General features: G+C 48.8%; 1 protein-coding gene across 1 annotated transcript in view; it reads right to left on the reverse strand.

The window, feature by feature from the left end:
• Nucleotides 1-514: 514 nt before the first annotated feature.
• Nucleotides 515-23,941, reverse strand: part of RASGRF1 (Ras protein specific guanine nucleotide releasing factor 1) — a 65,949-nt gene continuing 42,522 nt past the window's right edge. The window contains exons 11-27 of the mRNA XM_035131316.2: nucleotides 22,075-22,138; nucleotides 19,818-19,954; nucleotides 18,397-18,479; nucleotides 17,097-17,345; nucleotides 16,290-16,663; nucleotides 15,897-16,022; nucleotides 15,336-15,506; nucleotides 13,844-13,950; nucleotides 12,970-13,082; nucleotides 12,165-12,225; nucleotides 9,408-9,511; nucleotides 8,984-9,068; nucleotides 5,594-5,791; nucleotides 4,102-4,181; nucleotides 2,385-2,502; nucleotides 2,074-2,142; nucleotides 515-872 (exon numbers count right to left, since the gene is read on the reverse strand). Coding sequence (XP_034987207.1) covers nucleotides 780-872; nucleotides 2,074-2,142; nucleotides 2,385-2,502; nucleotides 4,102-4,181; nucleotides 5,594-5,791; nucleotides 8,984-9,068; nucleotides 9,408-9,511; nucleotides 12,165-12,225; nucleotides 12,970-13,082; nucleotides 13,844-13,950; nucleotides 15,336-15,506; nucleotides 15,897-16,022; nucleotides 16,290-16,663; nucleotides 17,097-17,345; nucleotides 18,397-18,479; nucleotides 19,818-19,954; nucleotides 22,075-22,138 — 2,232 coding nt within the window. The 3' untranslated portion in view covers nucleotides 515-779. The remainder of the gene's footprint in view (nucleotides 873-2,073; nucleotides 2,143-2,384; nucleotides 2,503-4,101; nucleotides 4,182-5,593; nucleotides 5,792-8,983; nucleotides 9,069-9,407; nucleotides 9,512-12,164; nucleotides 12,226-12,969; nucleotides 13,083-13,843; nucleotides 13,951-15,335; nucleotides 15,507-15,896; nucleotides 16,023-16,289; nucleotides 16,664-17,096; nucleotides 17,346-18,396; nucleotides 18,480-19,817; nucleotides 19,955-22,074; nucleotides 22,139-23,941) is intronic.

Consider the following 23,941-nt stretch of genomic DNA (forward strand, 5'->3'; position numbering starts at 1 on the left):
GGTCTGTCTGTCTGTCTGTCTGTCTGTCTGTCTGTCTGTCTGTCTGTCTCCTTCCTACTCTGTCACCCAAACCCTACTGCTCCACCTTGGCCTCATTGAAGAGATCCACCATCTTTCCACTATGAAGCCTGCTTTGCCCAGTTGACCACCAGCGGGTCAGTTTCTCCTTCAAGCCTCTTATCTCCTTGGCAACAGGAGGTCAGAGTCCCCTTGGCTCTCTCTGCTCCTGCCACTGCTCAGTGAAATGCGTCCTCGAGAATTTGCTTTCCCTTATTACATGACTGGTATCGGGGGACTGAGTGGTTGCCGTCCGAAATGACTCGGAGTGTGTGTGTTCCGTAGCCCCCCTCCCGGCAAAATGGAAGGCCGTGCCCAGATTGCAGAGGCCTGGGAAGCAGGCAGCTGTTCCTCAGGTAAGGTGGGGCTCCCTTGTGCAATGCCCCACATGCCCCCATGGGTGGCTTTCCCTGCTGCTGCCACCCCCTCCGTCCCTCCCCCCGCCCCCAGTGCACGCACGCAAAGAATCAACAACAAAGAGAACATAGCTGAATAGGAACCAGGACTGCAGTCAACAAAGTGGTCTATGCCAGACTCCCCAGGACAAACGGTGGCTAGTCGGATTCTAAGGACAAGGAGAGGGGTGGTGGTGGTGGGGTCTTGGAGAAGCACATACGAGGAAGTCAACTGAGGGTTCCCAAAAGAAACAAACAGCTGCTATGTACAATATGGTACATGGTGTACAGGGAAGGGCCCCCCAGGGGGCTGCTGCCACTCTGGACTCAGGTGGGCAGCTTTGGCTCTATCTGGAGCGAGGCTTCGTAAAGACCCTCCTCGTCCATCACAAAGGACTGGTCCAGGAGGTACTGGGTAACCTGTAAGAGAAACAAAATGGAGAGAGGGTGAAGGAAAGGGAGGCAGCAAGGGGTCAATGCTGTTCCCTCTTCCCCAAGGGGGGAGAGCTCAGTGTTGTGAGCTTGTTGTCAGATGGCTGGGAACAGATCTGTTGGTCTTGGGATAGCGTGCAACAAACTAACCAGAGGGTTTCTTAATGGCCTCAGAAGAAGCACCTGCTGGATCAGGCCAATGGCCCATCTAATCCAGCATCCTGTTCACACAGTGGCCTGTGGGAATCCCGCAAGCAGGATTTGAGTGCAACAGCGTCTCTCCTTCCCTGGAGTTTCCAGCAACTGCTATTCAGAAGCAGACTATCTCTGGTTATAGTTTCTCTCTCTCCATGGGAGCTAGTTTTGTAGGAAGTATTCAGAAGCATTGTTGCCTCCAGCTGTGGAGGCAGAACGTAGCGTTCATCTTGGCTAGTAGCCATCGATAGCCCTCTCCTCCATGAAGTTATACCGGTAAGTACCTTCCTCAGCAACAGTTAAGCAAAGGGACCCCTGACCATTAGGTCCAGTCATGACCGACTCTGGGGTTGCGGTGCTCATCTCACATTATTGGCCGAGGGAGCCGGCGTATAGCTTCCAGGTCATGTGGCCAGCATGACAAAGCCGCTTCTGGCAATTGGCAAACCAGAGCATCACACGGAAACGCCGTTTACCTTCATGCCAGAGCGGTACCTATTTATCTACTTGCACTTTGACGTGCTTTCGAACTGCTAGGTTGGCAGGAGCTGGGACCGAGCAACGGGAGCTCACCCCCTCACGGGGATTCGAACCGCCAACCTTCTGATCGGCAAGCCCTAGGCTCTGTGGTTTAACCCACAGCTCCACCCGCATCCCAAGTCCCAGCAACAGTTACCTAGGAACAATTATTCCGGAATATATCCTGTTCTCACAGGGGCCAGTCATATGCGTATAGGAAGCCTGCAAGGTGGATCTCAAACTACAGCCATTGTTTTTATCCAAACAGTCTTCTCCAACCTAGTGCCCTCCAGATGTTTTGAACCACAGCTCCCATCAACCCCAGCCACCATGTCTATGCTAGTGGAAGATGTAGTCCAAAACATCTGGAGAACTCCAGGGTGGAGAAGGCTGCTTTCAAATGAGCTCTCATCACGTCTGGGCAGTGGGTGCAAGGGACAAGCCTGACCCCTCAAAGGGTCTGTGGTGAAGTTACCTTTGCCTGATGCTCAATTTTGTAGGCCGTCTGTTGGAACTGCCTGATCTCTCGGATGATATGGGAGATCTGTGCAGAAAGAAAACAAATCAGTGCTTCTGTTTGTGTTGCTGGAAATAAAAGTTGTTGGGGAAACACTCAAAGCTCATGAAAGAAAAGGGCCTGATGCTGGTGGGTGGGGTAATCAGGCGGTTCATATCTTCATGGACTATCCTTTTGTCAGGCTATTCTTGACATCTGATCAGACTTATGAAACCTCCTTATGATTTGCCCTTTCTCCCTGCCAAAAGGCACTGTGCCAGGAAACTTACCATCCTCATTTTGGAAAAATTCACGAGGCCGTCTTCAGTGTAGTTGGGGGTGCCCTCCTCAATGAAGGCCAGGTCTGTCAGGTACATCCCTAGATATGGGACGCAGGGTGGATCGCAGCTGGAATGGAGAAAAGAAGTCCCACTTATGTGATGGGCACCCTGAGTCAGGATCCAATGGTCACCTCTCTTTCTCCTGAGTTTCCTCTTTGGCCACAGTTCATACAGGCACTTTCCTCACTCCATGTCAGCTCAGATGGGTTCATAAACCATCAATACAGATTATACCCTGCAGGGAGAGCTTTTGTGTCACCCTCACATCAAGTCTGGTACTTAAGAACATAAGGAGGGTCTGATGGATCAGGTCAATGACTCATCTAGTCCAGCATCCTGCTCTCACAGAAGCCAACTGGATGCCTGTGGGAAACTGGCAAGCAAGATTCGGACACAAGAGTCCTCTCCTCTCCTGTGGCTTGCAGCAACTGGTATTCAGAAGCATTGCTGCCTCCAGACGTGGAGGCAGAGCCAGTGGCCATCAATAACCCTCTCCTCCTCCCTGACTTTGTCCAATCCTCTTTTTAAGCCATCCAGGTTGATGGCCATCACTGCTGCCTGAGAGAGTGAATTCCATAGCTTTAATTATTAAATGTGCGAAGAAGGGATTCCTATTATCTGCCTTGAATCGTCCAACATTCAGCTTCATTGGATGCCCACCAGTTCTAGTCTTACGAAAGAGGGAGAAAACTTTCCCTGTTTCCATGCCATACTTTCCAGTGTAGTCCTTCACATCAAGTATGAATGAGTCCCCAGCTTCGCAGACCCCTCTCCCTTGCGCAAATAGGAATGTCTTGGAACTCTGGAACTCTGAGATTCTCTGCATTCAGTGCACAGGCCAAAGCATTCTTCCCTGCCCTCTGAAGGGCCTCTTCTCTTTCACAGTCTTTCAAGCCTGGTTAATTAGCTGGTTTCCCTTCCCCTTGCTCATTAGGGGCGTGCAAAGTCCCAGGGGCTGGAGGCCCAGCTGTGCAGCATGCCACCCACCATCTCCACCCCAGCCAGAGCAACTCCTCACTCATGGAGTGTGCTATGGGAGCTGACCAGGGAGGTTCTTCCCTCCAGCTCCACATTTCCAGACCTGGGCCTTTGGAGACACAACCCTTGATACCTTCAGCTTCCTTGGAAGGAGGGCTTCTAGGTGGCTCTTCTGCCTTGGCTGAGGCTTTGAGCAGGGAGAGATAGTGTTGTGCAGTGGTTAGCGTCAAATCCCTGCTTCTCAACCTGACCTACTTTCCAGGGCTGTTGTGAGGACTAAGACCTGGGTGATCAGGGTTCAAACCCCCCACTCGGCCATGAAGCTCACTTGGGTGACCTTGGGGGTCACCCACTCTCCCTCTCAGCCTAGCCTACCTTGCAGGGTTGTCTAGGGGGTTAAACAAGGAAGGGGAGGACCAGGTGAGCCACCTGGAGCTCCTTGGAGGAAAAAATGTGGAATATAAATACAAATAAATAAATAGAACTGAACTTTCTAAGGTCCTGGCAATATCAACCAAATACCTAGTGCGAAGGAGCACTTGCTGGACATGCTCACAGGTGTGCCATGCTTTGTCATTCTGTGTGTGTGTGCACATACCTCAGACGCCACACAAGGTCTCACATTTTGCCAACGAAGGCATTATGGGCACCACCCACAGGCGGACGAGCTCTGGTGCCGGCCACTTACTTTTTCAGGGCCTCCCTCAGATTCTTGAAACGGCCTTCCGAAGACACCAGGCGCTGCAGCTTGTCGATCAAAGCTTTCGTCTGAAAAGAAAGACACAAGGCAGAAAGTGCAGGCTCTGGTTAAGGAAGAAAGAAGAATCCAGGCTGGGGTGGGGCGCCTTTTTTGGGAATGATACCAAGGATCTGCTTCTGAGCTACTGAAAATCAAATGGGCACTTTGGTCAACATGGTGAAGAGGCAGGCCCAGCAAATTCAAAAAGCAGTTTGGAATCATAAAACCAGGAAGCGGGGCAAATATCAGTTGAAGCTTCCTTCAATTAGTTGTACCAAATAATCCCAGCTTGCAACCCTAGAATCATAGAATTGTAGAGTTGGAAGGGGCTCAAAGGGTCATCTAGTCCAACCCCCTGCAATGCTGGAATCACAGCTAAGTTGCCTAATAGAGACAACTGGGCTGAAGCCAACACAGAAGTTCAAAAATGGGGTGGGGGGTCACTTGTGAAATTGCCTTAAGACCACAGAGGTTCCAGCTTAACTTTTTCTTTGTGTGAATCCTCTGCAGAAACTGAAGCTGAGCCAGAAATCTGCTGCATCTGGTTGGGCTGCACTTTTGTGTTATGAGGAACCATCTGAGCATATGATTAGTATCTGCGGGGAGAATGCCAGGTCTCAGTTCCACAGCAAAGAAGGAAGTTGAGCCTCCTAAGTGGTCTGGCAGGGATTTCTGGAGGAAAGGAGGAAGCAGGAGGAGCTACACAGAATAGGCCAAGCAAATCTCTCTGCTGTGGCTGCGGGACGGGTGTGTGGCTACATAGTAAAAAAAATCTCAACACTCCACAGCTAGCATGCGCCTCTGCACATAGACTGGCATGCAGCAGAAGTCAAAGATCAAACAAAGCCAGCCATTGTGCTGGGCTGGGTGGATCGGTGCCCAGTTCTCATGATTCTGAAGGAATCTGCATTATCAGAAGCTACCAAGTCAGACCAATAATCCATCTAGCTTTACACTCACTGGCTCTCCATGGCTCTCCAGAGTTCTGGGGGGGGGGGCTCCCATCCCTACCTGGGCATGCCACCAGGAACTGAATATTTGACCTTCTCCATGCAAAGCAGATGCTCAGCCACTGAGCTACAACCCTTTTCCCTGAATGATTTTAGATAGATGATAGATAGATAGATAGATAGATAGATAGATAGATAGATAGATACGGTAGATAGAGAATTGTGTTTGTTATTGCATCAATTTTACTAATGGTGAGCATATGCATTTAAATAATTAAAAAAGCAACAATTATTTACTTATATTATTATTTACTACTACGACAGCTCTCAACATTTCAATATATGAGCGTCAAGGATTCTTTAGCTGAAGTTCCTGCCTTGCAGGGGGGTTGGTTCAGATGGCCCCTGGGGGGCCATCTTCCAACTCTACAATTCTATGAGTCCAAAGTGACCCCAGAGCCTTGCCTCATGCTCCCCGCTGGTGTACCCACCTGCTTGGACACCTTCATCCACGTTTTCTTCAAGCGGAAGATGGCACTGCGGTTGAAGGCCGAGGTGATCTCAAGGACTGCGTTGTAGTTGTGCAAGCAGCGGCAGATGTCAGCCACGGCCACCCACTTTTCGATTGCGCTCACCCTGGCGGTGATGTCCTCGTTGTGGAGGATCTCGGAGGCGATCAGGTTGCTAATCTGCAGGGGGGAGGAGAGCCACACAGCTCAGGACCGCCTGCGTGCCTTTTAAAATGTTTGCAGAGCCCTACGCTCAAGCACAAAAAGATGAGGACAGGAAGCCAAATATACTTTTGTCTTAGGGGCACATCATGGACTTGACAGGGCTCTGTGTTCAAAGAACTTGTCTGCAGGGCTGGCTCCTAAAGCCTGAGGTCGCTGGGTTTCACCACATGTTTTTTGCTGGACGCGAGTGGCGCTGTGGGTTAAACCACAGAGCCTAGGGGCTTGCCGATCTAAAGGTCGGCGGTTCGAATCCCTGCAACGGGGAGAGCTCCTGTTGTTCAGTCCCTGCTCCTGCCAACCTAGCAGTTCGAAAGCACGTCAAAGTGCAAGTAGATAAATAGGTACCGCTACAGCGGGAAGGTAAACAGCATTTCTGTGCGCTGCTCTGGTTTGCCAGGAGCGGCTTAGTCATGCTGGCCACATGACCTGGAAGCTGTACACCGGCTCCCTTGGCCAATAAAGCGAGATGAGCGCAGCAACCCCAGAGTCGGGGTTCTGGATCAAGCCAACACCCTATCTCAGGGGTCAGGAACCTTCTTCAGCCGTGTGCTGGTCCACCGTCCCTCAGAGCATGTGCTGGGCCAGACTATATTTTGTGGGGAGAAATGAACGAATTCCTGTGCCCAGAGATGCATTTTAAATAAAAGGACACATTCTACTCATGTAAAAACATGCTGATTCCAGGACCATTTGCGGGCCGGATTGAGAAGGTGATTGGGCTGCATCCGGCCCATGGGCCTTAGGTTGCCTACCCCTGCCTTATCTACTTCAGCTTTCTGTTCTCACAGAGGCCAACCAGATGCCTATGGGAAACCAGCAAGGAAGGCCCAAGCACAGGAGCACTCTCCCTTTCAGTGGTTTCCAACTGTGGAGGCAGAGCATAGTTATCATGGCTGGTAGGCATCAATAGCCCTCTCCTTGACGAATTTGCCTCACCCTCTTTTAAAGCCATCTAGGTTGGTGGCCATCAGCTCCTCCTGTGGGAGTGAGTTCCACCGTTTAACTATGTATTGCATGAAGGAGGACTTTCTTTTACAGTGGTCCCTTGGTTTACAAACACAATTGGTTCCGGAAGTCTGTACTTAACCTGAAGCGAACTTTCCCATTGAAAGTAATGGAAAGTGGGAAAGGCAGAAAGAGGGAGGAGCAGAGGTCTGGAAGTGGATGTGGGAAAGAATTGGTGTGGGGTAAAATTTTTAGTTTAAGGTACTTTTTTTGGTTTATGAACAACGGTGTCGGAATCTTGGCCTGTTAAAGGATATGCTGATCCAATTGGGAGGAGGGACATTGGGGGGGGGGAAGGAGAGATGTTTATAGTTTAAGGTTAAGAGCTTTCTGGAGGGAGTAAAAAGAATGGCTGAGGAAATATGCTTAGAGTTTGTTTTTGAATAATTTTGGTGATCAGGAGGTGTTTGGGTGGAAAACTGCCTGTCTCCCCCTTCTTACTCTTGGTACCCAGTGGCAGGGGGTGCCTTGAGGGGAGAGGGAAGGGTGGAGGGAAACCCAGACACAAAAATGGAACCTTTTGACTGCTGGACTCCTTGGGCTACCCCAGTGGCAGGGGGGGGGGCTCAGAGGGGGACAGCATGAAGAAGGAGGAGGATTGTGTTAATATTATAAGAATAAGATTCTGAATTGGATTAGAAAACCCGCCATAACTATGTAAAGAGGTTGGGAAATCCAGGAGGAGGAGAGTCGTGGAAGCCATTAATATTTTTCCTTTTTCCTTTTTTTTTTCTTTCTCCCCCCCCCTTTTTATATTTTTGCTTTTTTTCCCCTTTTTTCCTTGTTTTTCTTTTTTCCAGTACAGTGAAGAAATAGCTGGGGGATAAGCCAATCCCCAGAGATCCTCCGCCTTTGTCCTCTCAGTGGCAGGGGGGGGATGAGGGGGGAGGAAGGAGGGGGGAGGTCAAACCCAGCTTAAAATGGACCCCTTTGTTCCCCAATACCCATGGGTCTCACTGGTGGCAGAGGTGGGCTTGTGGGTGGAGGGAAAATGAAGGGACAGAGTTTATGTTGTATACTTTGTATGTGTTTTCTTTTTCTAAAAATTAATAAAAATTATTTTTTAAAAAAATGAAAGTAATGGAAAGTGGATTAATCTGTTCCAGACAGGTCCGCGGAGAACTTAAACTGAAAGTACTCAAACTGAGGCGTACTTAAACTGAGGTATGACTGTATATGCCCTGAACCTCTTGGTGAACTGTAATTCAGCATAAAAAGGGAGGTCAATAAGGGGGATGGAGCTTCAGTCTTCAGTAGGATAATAATACCTTTTATTAGGGCAAAGGAAGAAAGTGCCACAACATGTGGCAAGCTTTGGGGTTCTCCCAAACAGTTTAAACATGGCAGCCTCAGTTCGAAGGTCAGTTTCAGAGAATTCTGGGAGGCTGAAATGATCATAATATCATTATCGTCATCTATGCTGTTCTGCATTTCATTTTCACCTGGCCTCAGTTTTAACAATCCCTGCCCTGCCCCCTGCATCTGCCTCAGTCTTTTCCAACCATATGTGCATTTTTGGCACCTCAAGAGAAAACTTCGGCTGTAATCCACAAGTGGTAATGCTATTTAGAAGAGGGAAGGGGGGGGGTTCTGGAGACTGGTTTGGCCAGTTGGCCATTTGCTGAACAAACATCAAAGCTTCCCAGCCATTCCCTGTCAAGCAAACCCTCTGAAATCCTGCCAAAGTCAAACTTCTGCCTGAGTGCTTTCCTTCTGAAAAGGAGAGCAGGTCCAGATTCTTCTCACAGGAGGAGGAGGAGGAGTTTGGACTTGATATCCCACCTTTCACTCCCCATAAGGAGTCCCAAAGCGGCTAACAAACTCCTTCCCCTTCCTCCCCCACAACAAACACTCTGTGAGGTGAGTGAGGCTTAGAGACTTCAGAGAAGTGTGACTAGCCCAAGGTCACCCAGCAGCTGCATGTGGAGGAGCGGGGAAGCAAACCCGGTTCACCAGATTATGAGTCCACCGCTCTTAACCATTATACCACAGAGGCAGATCTGGGAATAAGGAACTCCCCACCCTGGCCACCCACTGACTGCAATGCTATGCGACACCGCTCCCTGTTCCCCAAATTGGGAGCAGTCCCTCTTGCATCTGGACTCCTCCATGGCTGTTCAGAGTCCTAGAGACCAAACTCACATCATTGAAGTGCTTGGTGTTCTTCATGATGTACGGAGTCCTCTCGTTCTTCTCCAACTTCATCCAGCCTTGCCCAAAGAACTCTCTGAAAATGCAAAGTGATAAGAATATAAAAATGTTAGAAGAGCCTGCTGGATCAGGCCAAATGGCCAAATCTAGTCCAGCATCCTGTTCTCACAGTGGCTACCAAGATGTCCCCATGGGAAACCAGCCAGCAGGATCTGAGCCTAGGATCGGGATCCTAACCTACCTCACAGGGATGTCGTGGGGATTAAATGGGGAGGGGCAGGGAAACATGTATGCCACCTTGAGCTCTTTGGAGAAAAATGTGAAGAAGATAAATGCAATAAAAAGATAAATATTGCCTTCTCCATACATGCCAGAGATGGAAAGGAGGGGGGAAAGAAGCCTCTTTGTGACTCACTCATAAGGGATGGTTTTGAAGACTAGGTGATCCAGCAAGGTCATCTGCTCTGCGATTTCCAAAGCAGAGTGGTTTTCAAAGGGCTCCGCCTTGACTCCCGCAGCCTGGAGAGAAAGAAGACAGCCCCAGCATTTATTTAAGCCCCTCAGTGGAAGCAAAGACAACAAGTGCAGAATCTGCTGGCAGCAAGCAAAGACCCAGAGAGCTACTATGGGGAGGTCCCCTTTCCTCCCAGGCCTTGCTCGGCCTCTTCTTCAATGGGGTGAGCATCTATGCATGTGTGTGTGTGTGTGTGTGTGTGTGTGTGTTGCAAGCACCAGCTAGAGCAGGCATCCCCAAACTTCCGCCCTCCAGATGTTTTGGACTACAATTCCCATCTTCTCCAACCACTGATCCTGTTAGCTAGGGATCATGGGAGTTGTAGGCCAAAACATCTGGAGGGCCGCAGTTTGGGGATGCCTGAGCTAGAGTCACAGAGGGCTCACCCTGAGGCCCATTGACATTGGAGGCCAGGCGGGCAATACCTACAAGATTGCTTTACCCCGAATATTCCCATTCGACTGCTTCGATTCACAGAACCGGCACTGTTACAGGTGCCACAGAGTGGCAGCATCTACATCTTGGAACTCCCTGCCAGGGGCGCCAACTTCGGCCCCAGGTTATGGGTGCCTAATGGCACCTGCAACATAATGTGATGTCGTGACATCACGTTACATGAATGCGCCGCAGCAGTGCTTCTGAGGCCTGGCAGGGCCTCCGACATGTTTGCAGAGGTCTTGCGAGCCTCGGAGATAAGGCCCAAGGCCTTGCGAGACCTCCAACACAACTTCTGGTTTGTACTGGAAGTCGCGCCAGAGGCCTGGTAGGGCCTCTGATATCGCCTTGGAGGTCACATCAGGCCTCCGACACGACTTTCGGTAGAAACTGGAAGTCACGTCGCAGCCTGTGGGTGCCTGGGCCCCAGGGCCCACTATAGTTAGCGCCTATGCTCCCTGCCTGTTGACATCATGCACACACCTTCACCATACTCTTTTCAGCAGCTGCTAAAAACACCATTGTTTAGACAAGCCTGCCCAGATGTTAAGAAAGCTGATACAAGTTTTAGTCTGTTTTTAATCTATTGATATTTTTTTGAAATTATTTCTGTTCATTTCTCTTCTTGATTTTTTCAAATCTTTCTTGTAAACTGCTTTGAGGCTAGTTGGTTTTTTAACTATTAAGTGGTGTATAAATTTTACGACAATAATAATAATAATAATAATTTTATTATTTGTACCCCACCCATCTAACTGGGTTGCCCCTGCCACTCTGGGTGGCTTTCAGCATATACAAAAACATAATAAAACAGTAAAACATTGAACAAAATTAAAATTAAACAAAACAAAAAATAAACAAACTCCCGCTGAAAAAACAAGAGGCAGCATGACAGTAGTGCTGAGCTCGGACTGCAGAGGCCTGGGCTCCAAGTTCTGCTTCATGATGAGGATCCTCTCTAAGTGGGGGTTCTCCCCCCCCCCCCGGATGTCAGTTCCTCCTTTGAAATCCTGGTGATGTCTGGATGTATGACAGCCCTACCTTAGAAGTTTGTTGGTGTGAAAGGGGAAAAAATGCCACTCTGCACTCCATGCAGCCTCAAGCCTGCACCCCAAAGGGCTCCTCAAGTGCTTGGCACTCTGCACAAGTTTTGCCTCTTTGCACACACAAGAAGGGGAAGGGATCTAGCTCAGTGGTAGAGCATCTGCTTTCCCTTCACAGAATTACAGGTTCAAACCCTGCATCTCCAGGTAAGGGTGAGGAGAGACTCCCTGCCTGAAACCCTGGAGGGCTACTGACAGTCAGTGTCAATAATATGGCCTAGATCAGTGATGGACAAACTTGGCCCTCCAACTGATTTGGGACTACAACTCCCATCATCCCTAGCTAACAGGACTAGTGGTCAGGGATGATGGGAGTTGTAGTCCCAAAACAACTGGAGGGCCAAGTTTGGCCATCACTGGCCTTGATCAGGCATCCCCAAACTCGGCCCTCCAGATGTTTTTGGGACTACAACTCCCATCATCCCTAGCTAACAGGACCAGTGGTCAGGGTTGATGGGAATTGTAGTCCCAATACAGCTGGAGGGCCAGGTTTGGCCATCACTGGCCTAGATGGACCAAGGGTAAAGCAGGAACTTCCTGCGCAAATGAAAATGCCCCCTGCTCCTCCGCTTTCTTGCAAAGCAAAGCGACATCTACTCTGTTCTGCTCTTCTCTTTGGTGGAATTTCCCAAAGTGGTTTTGTCTTGAGCTGGGCTCTGGACTAGAAAGCCCTCACTCTCTTTTCCTTTTTGCTGAGAAAAGTGCAGGATGTTCCTGAATAAGCCACTTGACTCCTGGGCAGGCAGCCCATTTGCCATCCAGGAGGGACATTCCTGTTCTCTGCTTCACTTCTAAAGTGGCTGTTGAAGAATTTTGCCCCCAAACTTCCAGCATTGGCTCACTGGTGCAAGCAGTGAGTATCCTTAAAATGGCCTCTTTGCATGATGACCGGGGAGTTACACGAAAACCACCCAAAGACACTTAGAAAAAGCCCAGCAGGCTCTCATAGTTTATGTTGGGTTGTGAAATTCTCACTAGTGGGCAATGAAAGCATCTCTCTCCCACAAAACACAAAGAGATTGGAGGGAAATAAAGGCAGATGGGAAATAAAAAATAAGCACAGCTCTTCGTTGTGATCGTTGTGTGTGCGGAAGGACAGAAATCGTGGGAGGACAGTTACCATTTGCAGGATCTCTTCCAGTGTGATCTGATTGTCTCCAGGGTCCTCCTGAGTCAAGGTCCTGAGGTGCAAGAGAAAAATGGCAGCATTGGAATATAAGAGCCCAAAGTACATGGGAGATTTTCATTGCTTCCCCGCAGAAGCCTCTTTGCATCGAGGTGGAAAGGCCTAGGTAAAGCATCACTCCCTCTCTTTTAAAAATAATAATGTACTGCCAACCCTTCAGCAGCAGGCCCCAGGCGGATAACAGCAATTTAAGATCCAGAAACTAAAACAAATTGCAATCACAGGGATGAGGTGGGTCCTGGAAATATACATCTCAAGTTGCAAAGGCCAGCGTCAAGAGGTGTATCTTCAGCATTCTCTGAAAGCTGTATAATGAAGGTTTCGGATGCACCTCCGTGGGAAGGAAATTCCACAACTGAGGGGCCACCACAGAGAAGGTCCTCTCCTGGGCCACTCCTCATGGGCCACCACCAGTTGCCACCGCCTAGATCTACCTAAGCAGCTACCAGTGAAAAGAAGGGAGAGGGCCCTCTTGGTAGTTCCTCCATCAACTTCTGAGGAACTACCAAGAAGAACCCTCTGCGCCTTCTCACCGCTTTAGTTTCAGTGGTGGCAACTGGCGGCTCACGGGCCCAGCCCAGCCCATTGTCTCAACGCTTAACTGTACCCTGGGCTATGAGCACCCTCAGTCTCACCCACAACACACTGAGTGTGGCAGTGGAGAGGAGCCGGGTGGCCAGGGATTCTGCCCTGCCCTTGGCCAGCTCTCTCGCCAGCCGACCACAGCAGGGGAACTTGCCTGATGATGTTGGCTGCCGCCTTCCTCTCTTGTGTCAGCAGTTCTGGGTCATGGATGACTTCCTCCAGAAAGCTGATCACTTTGCACTTCAGTTCATCGTTTGTTTCAAAATCCTGCAAAAAAGGAAAACATAAATATTTGGGTGTTATTCAACTAAGCTACACTCAGGTGGCGCTGTGGTTAAACCACTGAGCCTAGGGCTTGCTGATCAGAAGGTTGGCGGTTCGAATCCCTGTGACGGGGTGAGCTCTCGTTGCTTGGTCCCAGCTCCTGCCAACCTAGCAGTTCGAAAGCACGTCAAAATGCAAGTAGATAAATAGGAACCGCTACAGCGGGAAGGTAAACGGCGTTTCCATGTGCTGCTCTGGTTTGCCAGAAGCGGCTTTGTCATGATGGCCACATGACCTGGAAGCTATACGCCGGCTCCCTTGGCCAATAATGCGAGATGAGCGCGCAACCCCAGAGTCGGTCACGACTGGACCTAATGGTCAGGGGTCCCTTTACCTTTTTACACTCAAAGTACACCTATTGAAATTAATGGGCCTAACTTAGTCCTGTTCTCTCATTTCAATGAATCGACTCTGAGTACGACTTAGTTTTTTTTAAAAAAAAAAAAACCACCCTCTATCTATATCAATTCTCCATTTCCACAAGTTAGAGCAGCGGCATTGCCCCCTAGGGGACGATGGGGTTATCTAGGGGGAAACACTAAGAGGCAAGGGGGTAGCGGGGGTGGGGGAGGCACTGGAGATGTGAATGACTATCAGACTTCGAGAAGCTGGAATCACTGGGCCAAGTTCATCCATCTCATTGAATTAATCAAACTATTACCAGTGCAGCTTCCTGCCTCCCACCTGTTCTGGAAGCAGCATACCTGGGAGTGCTTGGAGACCCAGTGTCTCAGGACATTGAGGACCCGGTTGGTCGCTGCCCTCCTGATCACAAACTCCTTGTCGCCATTCCTTTGGTCAGGGGGGAAGCCTGGAAGGAGAGCAAGGAGCACAGAGGAGGCCGTGTCAGCTTCAGAGCAGGGAATGGGAAGAGGTCATGCAGGGATGCCCGGGAGGATAAGCTCCAACCTAGCTGGGAGGTCAGGAGGGTTGCCCAGACCCTGCCTTCTAAGACCTGGCAAGTTCTCCTAGATGGTGAGATTTAATACTTTATTATTTATACCCTACCCATCTGGCTGGGTTTCCCCAGCCACCCTGGCGGCTTCCAACAGAATATTAAAATACAATACTCTATTAAACATTAAAAGCTTCCCTAAACAGGGCTGCCTTCAGATGTCTTCTAAAAGTCTGGTAGTTGTTTTTTTCTTTGACATCTGGTGGGAGGGTGTTCCACAGGGTGGGTACCACTACCGAGAAGGCCCTCTGCCTGGTTTCCTGTAACTTGGCTTCTCGCAGTGAGGGAACCGGCAGAAGGCCCTTGGCACTGGGCCTCAGTGTCCGGGCAGGACGATGGGGGTGGAGACGCTCCTTCAGGCACCTTCTGTGCCAACTTTTAAATGCCAGCTGAAAACTTTTCTGTTCCACCCGGTTTAAGACTACATCCTCCCACAATGGTTAATTGATGTCTGTTTTTACTTTTTTATATGTTTTTTATTGTATGGTTTTATGTTTTTATTGCTGAAACCACATATATATGTATAGCTTGGGGGGGGGGGGAATAGGCTGTATGTCAAGAGCTGTCTAAGTCCTGGAATAGCCAGTCCAGCTTTCTGGTGAGGAAACGAGCCATTAAGGAAACAAAGGGAATGGTTCTGTGCTAGATAGAAAAAGGGTGGGCCTACTCCCTCAACAGGCTGCCAGTTAGAAAGGCAAAAGGCCAGAGTTGAGAGCTGAGTTATGTGAGCTAGAAGCTGGAGGAAGTGGGCAGGCTGAAAAGGCAGAGAGAAAGAGCCACGCTTGATTTCTGTGGGAATCCATGGCTGTGGCTATAGGAGAAGCAAGACCGTCTTGGGGTGTTGTGAGCTCATCCATCGCAGGCTCAGGTTGTATATATGTGTAAATAAACCATATATCATAAAGACACCATGATTTTCGCTATACCTCATTCCAAAGCAAACACAAATTCTGGGTAAGCTCCTAGAACCCCTGGAACCTCACTCTGCTCAGAGATTGGGGTGTTGTGAAACACACACACACTCTCTCTCTTTCACACACACACACGTATGATATAGTGATATACAAATATAATAAATAAGTAAGTCCCTCATCAGCATGATACAAGTGTTTATGCCCTACCTTTCAGGATACAAATCCTGCAAATCAATCAGGCTTTTGCAAAGTGTCCCCATGGCCACTTTCTCTGCAGAGAAAGTGGAGTGGGGTTCCAAAGAAAGGGAGGGATCCCCATTCTCTCACCTGCACTGGCAAGGGACATCCTCCTGTACTTCTCTTTGGTTGGCGTGCCCTCGTTGGCGCCTGCGGTTGCGATGGCAAAGGCTGAAGCAGCTGAGAGGGCACTGCGAGTGTTGTCTAGCTCCCTGCAGGATGTCATCACGACCCCATTGTTATAGGAGAACAAAGGGAATTCTGCATCAGGAAGAGGGAGAGAAAATCCGCAGTGAGCTTTCCTCTGGCATGAAACACTCCCCAAGGGCTCCTTCCCCACTTGCTGGCTGTTAAAGGAGACTCAGAGGGGGCCAGATCCTTCCCCAGGAACTGCACTGGCAAACACTCATCGACAAGAGTCAACACAAAGCCTCTCTCAAGTGGTCTGTGCAATGGTATTCAGAAAGGCATGGCTGAGAGCTGATGTTCATCACCATATTATACAACAGGAAGTCCTTCTTCATACAGCACATAGGTAAACTGTGGAACTCACTTCCGCAGGAGACAGTGAAGGCCACCCACTTGGATAGCTTTGAATGAAGACCAGACAAATTCATGGAGGAGAGGGCTCTCAGTGGCTTCTAGAATTACCTGAGGAGTTTTTGCCCTTGACCAGTTTTGGGGTCGTGGGCGATTTGGTTGGCGAGGTCTCTGTTTCTGCCTCGTCACTCTGGTTTGGATCCATGTCAGACTCTTCTCGGACAGACATCTCTGGGCCTGGTTGGAACAAGCGGAGGCATCACTTAAGGATTTCACACAAAAGAACTTTCTGATGGCAAGAGCCCTTCGACAGAGGAACGGACTGCATATGACTGGAAATTTTGAGACGAAGGTTGGATGGCCATCTGCCAGGGATCCTTTAGCTGTGATACCTGCATTGCAGGGGGTTGGACTATAGATGATCCTACAGTTCTACAATTTTATTACCCCCTTCCTGACCCTGCTCTACACAGGAGCACCCCCCCTCCTTCAGAAATCACTTACTTTGCTTGTTCAGAAGGGTCTCCTCTGGCTTCTCTGTGCCCACCTCCCCCTCATCGGAGATCTTGTTGGAGTAGTTGCTGGCAGAGACGTAGAGCTTGTTGATGTCCAGAGTGGTCTTGCTGAAGGGCGACATGGAGGAATACATGCTGGCATAGCCATTGGAGGAGCAGCTCAAGGCAGCCAGGTCCAGGGCCTTCCCACCTGTGATGATGGGGATGTTCAAGGACAGCTTCCTCCTCCGGCTTGGGGAAGAGGACTTGGTGATGGAGAGGGGTGGTGGCGAGGAGAACTTCCGGTTGGCTCGCGGAGACTTGGGAGGCTCCCCATAAAGGAGCTTGGTGTTCTGGCTGCTGGCAAACAGGAGCTCCAGAGACCTGGTGGGGAAAAAACCCAGAAGAGACCTCATTGGCTCTCTGCACCTGATATCTCTTTCTCTTTCCCTTTCCTTTGTCTGTCCCATCTCCAAGCAGTATGGAGGCTGGAACTTCTAATTGCTGGGAAATCTACCTAGTTGCCCATCTAGCCTAGCATCCTGTTCCCACAGTGGACCAGCAGATGCCTGTGGGAAACCCACAAGCCAGATTCGAGCACAAGAGCCCTCTCCTCTCCAGTGGTTTCCAGCAACTGGTCTTCAGAAGTGTTGCTGCCTCCTACCGTGGAGGCAGAGCATAGCCATCATGGCTAATAGTCATTGATAGCCTTCTCCTCCATGCATGGCATTTTTGCCCCACCTCCCCAAGTCCATATTGCATTTCTCAGGAAAAAGTATCCTCCTCTCCAACAGGGGGGGAAGAGGAGGAGACTCACCTTGCAGGAATTGCACTGATGGGCTTCTTGTAGATAGTGATCAGCTTGTCCAAGACAATCATAGCCGTGGTGAAGACCCGGTAAGAGTGCAGGAAGGTGTTGAGGAAGTCGATGCTGAGGAACCTCAAGTCCGTCAGCCTCTCCAGGAGCCGCTCCACACTGGCATAGCGGATCTGGAGGACTTTGCAGGAGTTCATTGTTTTGCTGAATCGGATGTCAACATCGTCACAGTACAAGCTGGTGTCAGACCTGGGAAGCGCAAAGAAGCAGATAAATGGCAGCATGGCAAAGCATCATTTCCTTCTGGCCACAGAACATGGGGGAACCAGAATATTCATGGGGCTCACGCAGGCATTCTCTGACAAACTGGGTAAGCTGGTTCAGTTGTGCATTCATCACTTCATTTGTATGCCGCTGTTCCACAACAAGGATCTTGCTCACAGCTGCTTTAAACAAAGGAAGCAAGAATACATCTCAACCCGACCCATAGTTAGTACCTATGAACACATGTGGTGGGACTGCTCAAAGGTGGCTGAGTTTTGGAATAAGGTGCTTGCTGAGATCTCTTTGATAACTAAATAAACTGTTACTCCATCTTTCCACCTGGTGCTTTTGAACTTGTCTATGGAAACAATACAGGGTTTGAAAAACAAATAACTTATTTCTCATCTCTTAATAGCAGCCCAGGGTTGTGTTCCCAAATTCTAGAAGACCTTTAATCTTAATAGTTTGGATTGCCAGAATCCTAGGGTTTGGCAAATTGCTTTTCTTGAAAACATATTGCTTATCTAAAGAGGAAAGCTCGAACGAAGTTTTTTTAAAAAATAAAGTTGACCAGCCACTTACGCCTAATTTACTTATGCAGGCACCCCCAAACTTGGCCCTCCAGATGTTTTGGGACTACAATTCCCATCATCCCTAGCTAACAGGACCAGTGGTCAGGGATGATGGGCATTGTAGTCTCAAAACACCTGGAGGGCCGAGTTTGGGGATGCCTGTACTTATGTGATCGAAACCTTGGGTACACAGCTGAAAAATAAATAAATATATGGAGAGCAGGGTAAACCAGCTTCAGAAAGAGCTTTTTAGGCTTTCTGCCTTGCTTATTTGGGTCTGGGAAGGTTGTGCAAGAGCCCTGGGATGCTCACACATCCCTCTCACAACAGAGGCAAGTCTTTCAGGACTGCATCGCTGGGACCCCAGCTCCTAATAGGGTGGAGAACAGAACTGCAAGCCGACAACGTCAAAAGCACTCCATGAAAACTCCCTTCCTGTGCCTCCGTTCGTCTCAGGCACTTACTTGATCATCTGGGGGACGGTGACTTTTGAGTTCTCCTCAAAGGCATTCATCATGAGGCCATTGCAGCGGATGTTATCCACGCACTGAAACACACACACAAGCGTGAGGTGGATGGAGAATGAAAGCTGCATTCAAAACTGTGGAAAAGAGCAAAGGGACTGCAATTCTGCAACAGAGTTCTGCATTGGTGAATCTTTCTGAGGTGTCTGGATGTCTGCGTAGGTACAGGTAGGTAGCCGTGTTGGTCTGTCGTAGTCGAAACAAAAAAAAATTTCTTCCAGTAGCACCTTAGAGACCAACTAAGTTTGTCTTTGGTATGAGCTTTCGTGTGCATCTGAAGAAGTGTGCATGCACACGAAAGCTCATACCAATGCCAAACTTAGTTGGTCTCTAAGGTGCTACTGGAAGGAATTTTTTTATTCTTTTTCTCTGAGAAACTCAAGGTGGTATACATGGTTCTCTTCCTCCTCATTTAATCCCCACAACAGCCCTGTGAAGTAGGTTAGGTTGAGAGGTAGCGACTGACTGACAGTGATTTTCATGGCTGTGTGGGGATTTGAACCCTGGTCTCCCAGGTCCTAGTCTGGCACTCTAACCCAGGCTTCCTCAACCTCGGCCCTCCAGATGTTTTTGGGCTACAACTCCCACGATCCCTAGCTAGCAGGACCCAGTGGTCAGGGATGATGGGAATTGTAGCCTCAAAACATCTGGAGGGCCAAGGTTGAGGAAGCCTGCTCTAACCAGTACACCATGCTGGCTCCATTCAAAACTCCACCCCCAATAGCAAACTATTCTTAGAATGACCTTTATTCCAGATAGCCTGAAGATTATAGTCACACTGAATGATTCATTTGATGATGATGATAGTGTTATTAAATTTATTAACAGCCTTTCACTAGCAGGTCCTAGGATGGATTACAACATCTAAAATTCAACATTATAAGAATTAAAACAAATCACAGCCCCAGGAATTTGGGTCCCCAAAACACATATCTCAGGTCAGGTGTCAAAAGGCCAGAGCAAAGAGGCAAACAGAAGCCAGTGTGGTTTAGTGGTTAGGATGTTGGACCGGGACTTGGGAGACCCGAGTTCAAATCTCTTCGCTTCACTTACCTCACAAGGTTGTTGTGGGGATTAAATAAGGAATAGAGCCATGCACCCCACACCTTGAGGTGAACGGTGGGACATGAATGCAGTAAATAAATAAATAAGAATAAAAGTGCCAGATACACCTCCGTAAGGAATTCCGTTGCTTAGGGTCTGCCTCAGAGAAAGCCCTCTCCTGGGCTACACCCCACAACTTCTTTTGGATATTTACTTTCCTTAATAGAGTGGCCTGTGGGGTGGGGTGCCTCCCCTCCCAATCCTCTGGCACCTTGATTTGGGTAGCTCCTCCTCCCCCGGGCTTGACTCCTCCTTACCTGGCTGATGTCACTGGTCCAGGCTGCCTTTTCCTGCCTGGATGAGGCCACTAGGATAACTGTGTAGGATGGGCTGTCTTTTGGCTCCACCACAATCTTGAAGTCAAGATGGTCTATATCTTGCCCGGATCCTTTTGCTTTGGAATCGAGAGAACAGAACAGCGAGGCGATTTGTGAGGGTGAAGTACAGATTGCTGGTGGGTGAGTGTAACGTTGGGGGTGCAAACCATAACTGCACTGGGCCCTGCCTTGCTGCAACACCAAGAGGGTGGCACAGTGACTGTTGCATTTGTGAGCAGCATCAGGATCAAACCCTCCTCAGCTGTTTGTGGGAGAGAAGCCGCCATCTCTGCAGCATTTGCATATCCCAGTTTTTTCTGGCAACTTCAGGCTCAGTCTTTGCTGAGGGGCCATCTGTGATTCTCCCTACACTGGAATTTAGTCATTCCTCAAAATATAACTTCACAGATACAATTTTTAACCACTTCATAGGCCAGCTTCAATTAAACTGTGGGGTGGGGAAAGTAGAGCATCTGCTTTGCATGCAAAAAGCCCCAGGTTTTTTCTTTTATAATTTTTTAATTTAATTTAAATGCCTTTTTAATAATTTTTCTTCCTGTTCACAGAAGTTTCACTGACCAATTTATATGTTTAAGGTCCAGATGCAATGCATAGTGTATAAAAGAGAGCACTTATTGTTTACCTTGCATGAATTAAACCTACATACCTTTTAACTCTACAGACTTCTGCATAACATTTAGGCAAGGCTCTGACACACAGCATGCCTAGCCCTCAAATATACACTGTATTCTTTTTCCTATCTTTCATTTCTTTGCCTCTCCCCTTGAATTGATGGAATACTTTGTTAGTCTTCTTTGTTATACGTGTGTGTGTGTGTGTGTGTGTGTGTGTGTGTGTGTGTGTGTGTGTGTAAAGTCCTGGGTTCATTCCTTGGTGATATTTCCATGTGCAAGAGCCGGGAAATATCCTCTGTCTGAAAACCTGGAGAGCCACTGCCAGTCAGTGTCTGCAATATTGAGCTGCTAGATGACCAGGAGTCATTTGACAACCAATCCTTCTTCCAACCAGCAAACTCTGGGAATTGCAGCTCTGGGAGGGTTACAGGGGTCTCCTAACAACTCTTGGCATCTTAACAAACAACCCTTTGCGGGATTCTTTGGGGGAACCTGAGGTTGTTTAAATTTGTACAATACAGTTTTGAATGTATAGCGCAGGTGGAGCAGATGGGAATAGCATTGCATATAATTGCACATAGAAAATTCAAGATTTTCAGAACCCATCTGCACCAAAGTTGGATAAAGGTGCTAAGAGATGTTAGGAGACACCCCCACCCCATTCCCCTCATAGAACTACAATTCCCTGAGTCATTTAACAATCAATATTTTCCCCCCAGTGAAGTCTCGGAGCCATAGCTCTATGCAGGAAATAGGGGTATCCTAATAACTCCTAATAACTGAAGAGAAGACTCCCTGGAGAAGAGAAGACTCCCTGGAAAAGACCCTGATGTTGGGAAAGATTGAGGGCACAAGGAGAAGGAGACGACAGATGGTGAGATGGTTGGACAGTGTTCTCAAAGCTACTAACATGAGTTTGACCAAACTGCGGGAGGCAGTGGAAGACAGGAGTGCCTGGCGTGCTATGGTCCATGGGGTCACGAAGAGTTAGACACGACTAAACGACTAAACAACAACAACAAATAACTTTCAGCACCCTTAAAGGTAAAGGTAAAGGGACCCCTGACCATTAGGTCCAGTCGTGACCGACTCTGGGGTTGCGCGCTCATCTCGCATTATTGGCCGAGGGAGCCAGCGTATAGCTTCCAGGTCATGTGGCCAGCATGACAAAGCTGCTTCTGGCAAACCAGAGCAGCACATGGAAATGCCGTTTACCTTCCCGCTATAGCGGTTCCTATTTATCTACTTGCATTTTGATGTGCTTTCGAACTGCTAGGTTGGCAGGAGCTGGGACCAAGCAACGGGAGCTCACCCCGTCACAGGGATTCGAACCGCCGACCTTCTGATCAGCAAGCCCTAGGCTCAGTGGTTTAGCCCACAGCGCCACCTGGGTCCCTTTCCAAGCTACAGTTCCCGGGATTCTTTAGGGGAAGCCATGACTGTCTAAAGTGGTGCGGCACTGCTTTAAATGTGTCGTGTGGGTGGGGCCAAAGTTTGCAGGGGGCAATGAAGGAGGCTCACTCTGGTTTGTAGACTTTGCCTAAGGTCTGAGTAGTACTTACTGTCCTCATCGGTGCTCTCTGTGTCTTCCACCAGGGTGCAGTCAATGAGGGAGATCACGCCATTCTGGAATAAAGAAAGAGAAGAAGCATGAGGAGGAGGCCGCTTGAGCGGGAAGTTCTTACCACCCTGTTTCTCTTCCAGGTCTTTCCTCCCACCTGGGGAGGCAGAGGAGGGGCAGGAGGTGGTGGTGCCTAGTGAGACCTGCCTCTCTAGGTTTGGATGTTATAACTTTCTGGCTACATCAGTCAGGGTGTCAAGTCAAATGCCAGACCAAGTTCAAGGTGTTACTATTAGTATATAAAGCCCTTAGCAACTTGGGACTCAGGGCAGTCTCGAGCAGGTCGCGCGCCCTGGTGCTGAGGGGCGGAGATCACTCCGGCGCCCCCGCCCTTGCAGGGCGTGGCATGGTTTCCGCGTGGCTTTGCCGCGCAGCGCCCTGCCTACCGGCCTGGCGCCCTGACGCACCGCGCCACTGGGGTCTACCTAGAGCCGGGACTAGTTTAGCTACAAGGTCGTCTTGCCCCATAGACACCCTTCAATCGGTGGAACTGGCACTATTACAAGTGCCACATAACACCCATACTGCATTTGTAAGAACTTGAAATTGGAAGGGGGGGTGAGAGACCTCCCCCCCCAAGAGCCTATCTCTCCACACTACAAGGCAAAGACAAAGAGCCTCTACTGCACATTACCAAATCTATATATATATATATATATATATATAAATGTAAACTGGGCATGTCCATTCCTCTCTAATGTTCAATGAAACCGCTTGACTAATAGCGCTGAAATTTGGACACAACGCCACATGCAAATAAGAGAGTAACCTAAGCCACTTTCCGTACACAGATGTCACACCTAAGCCACATAAAAACCCCAAAACCCTGTGTTTCAGAACACATAACTCATGGGTCACCATAATCTCTGAGATGTACAGTCACAAAAGTGTCAGACAGATAAGCATCTCAAGCACAATGCCTACCCACCCCATAATGGGTTTAAGCCGAGACAAGACAAAGGGGTGTATTTGACTTGACTCAGGGACCAGAGAACTGTAAATGCTTTGTACTGTGAGTACATGTGAAAGATTATATTTGAGTGACAGGGGCATGCCTGGATCTCTCTGACATATCTATGATGTCTTGATGATGCTTCTGGAAATGTATTATGGGAAACTTTGGGAAACTTTAAAGTACTGATGTAACCATTGTTCGGGGCTTCTCCTTGCTTCTTCTGTGTGGTAGTTTGAAGTCTTGTTGCAACAATAAAGATCAGGCCTACTGGACGCTGTTTTGCTTCTATCTCCTGGCTGAAGTCTCTTGCTTGTGGCCGCTGACCTGAACCTATGGTAGCCAAGGTTAGGCTATTGTGGGGTGCTTCAGTGACTCCCTTATACCTCTTTTAGTATGGCAGTACCTACCCTTTGGAACTTCCTATTGATTTCACCTGCCAGGGACAAGAATAATTTGCACAAGGTCTTTAGTAGGTGTCTTGGCCAAGCCAGATTTCACCCTTTCCAATTTGCAGAGTCCTTGCCTGGTTTATTGCAAGTTGTTCTCAGGCACAGCTCTCCACTCTGGACCAGAAATGTCTCTCATGCCCCATGTATGGATTTGGGTTTCCATTACTCCACCCACTGAATGTTTCTAAAGCTGTACTGGGGTGGGACGGTTGACATGCTGTTTCTGACTGGGGCTATGCCAACACTATACAGTTAAAGCCCATTATCCCCCCACAAAGGATCCTGGGATCTGTACTTTGTTCAAGGTGCTGGGAACTGTCACTCTGCAATGGGTAAACTACACCCTTTCCCACCTGCCAGCCACTCATCTTATTTGTATGCCGCTATTCCACAAACACAAAAAT

Source organism: Zootoca vivipara, chromosome 14, assembly GCF_963506605.1.
Source record: "Zootoca vivipara chromosome 14, rZooViv1.1, whole genome shotgun sequence".
In the NCBI taxonomy this organism is placed as follows: domain Eukaryota; kingdom Metazoa; phylum Chordata; class Lepidosauria; order Squamata; family Lacertidae; genus Zootoca; species Zootoca vivipara.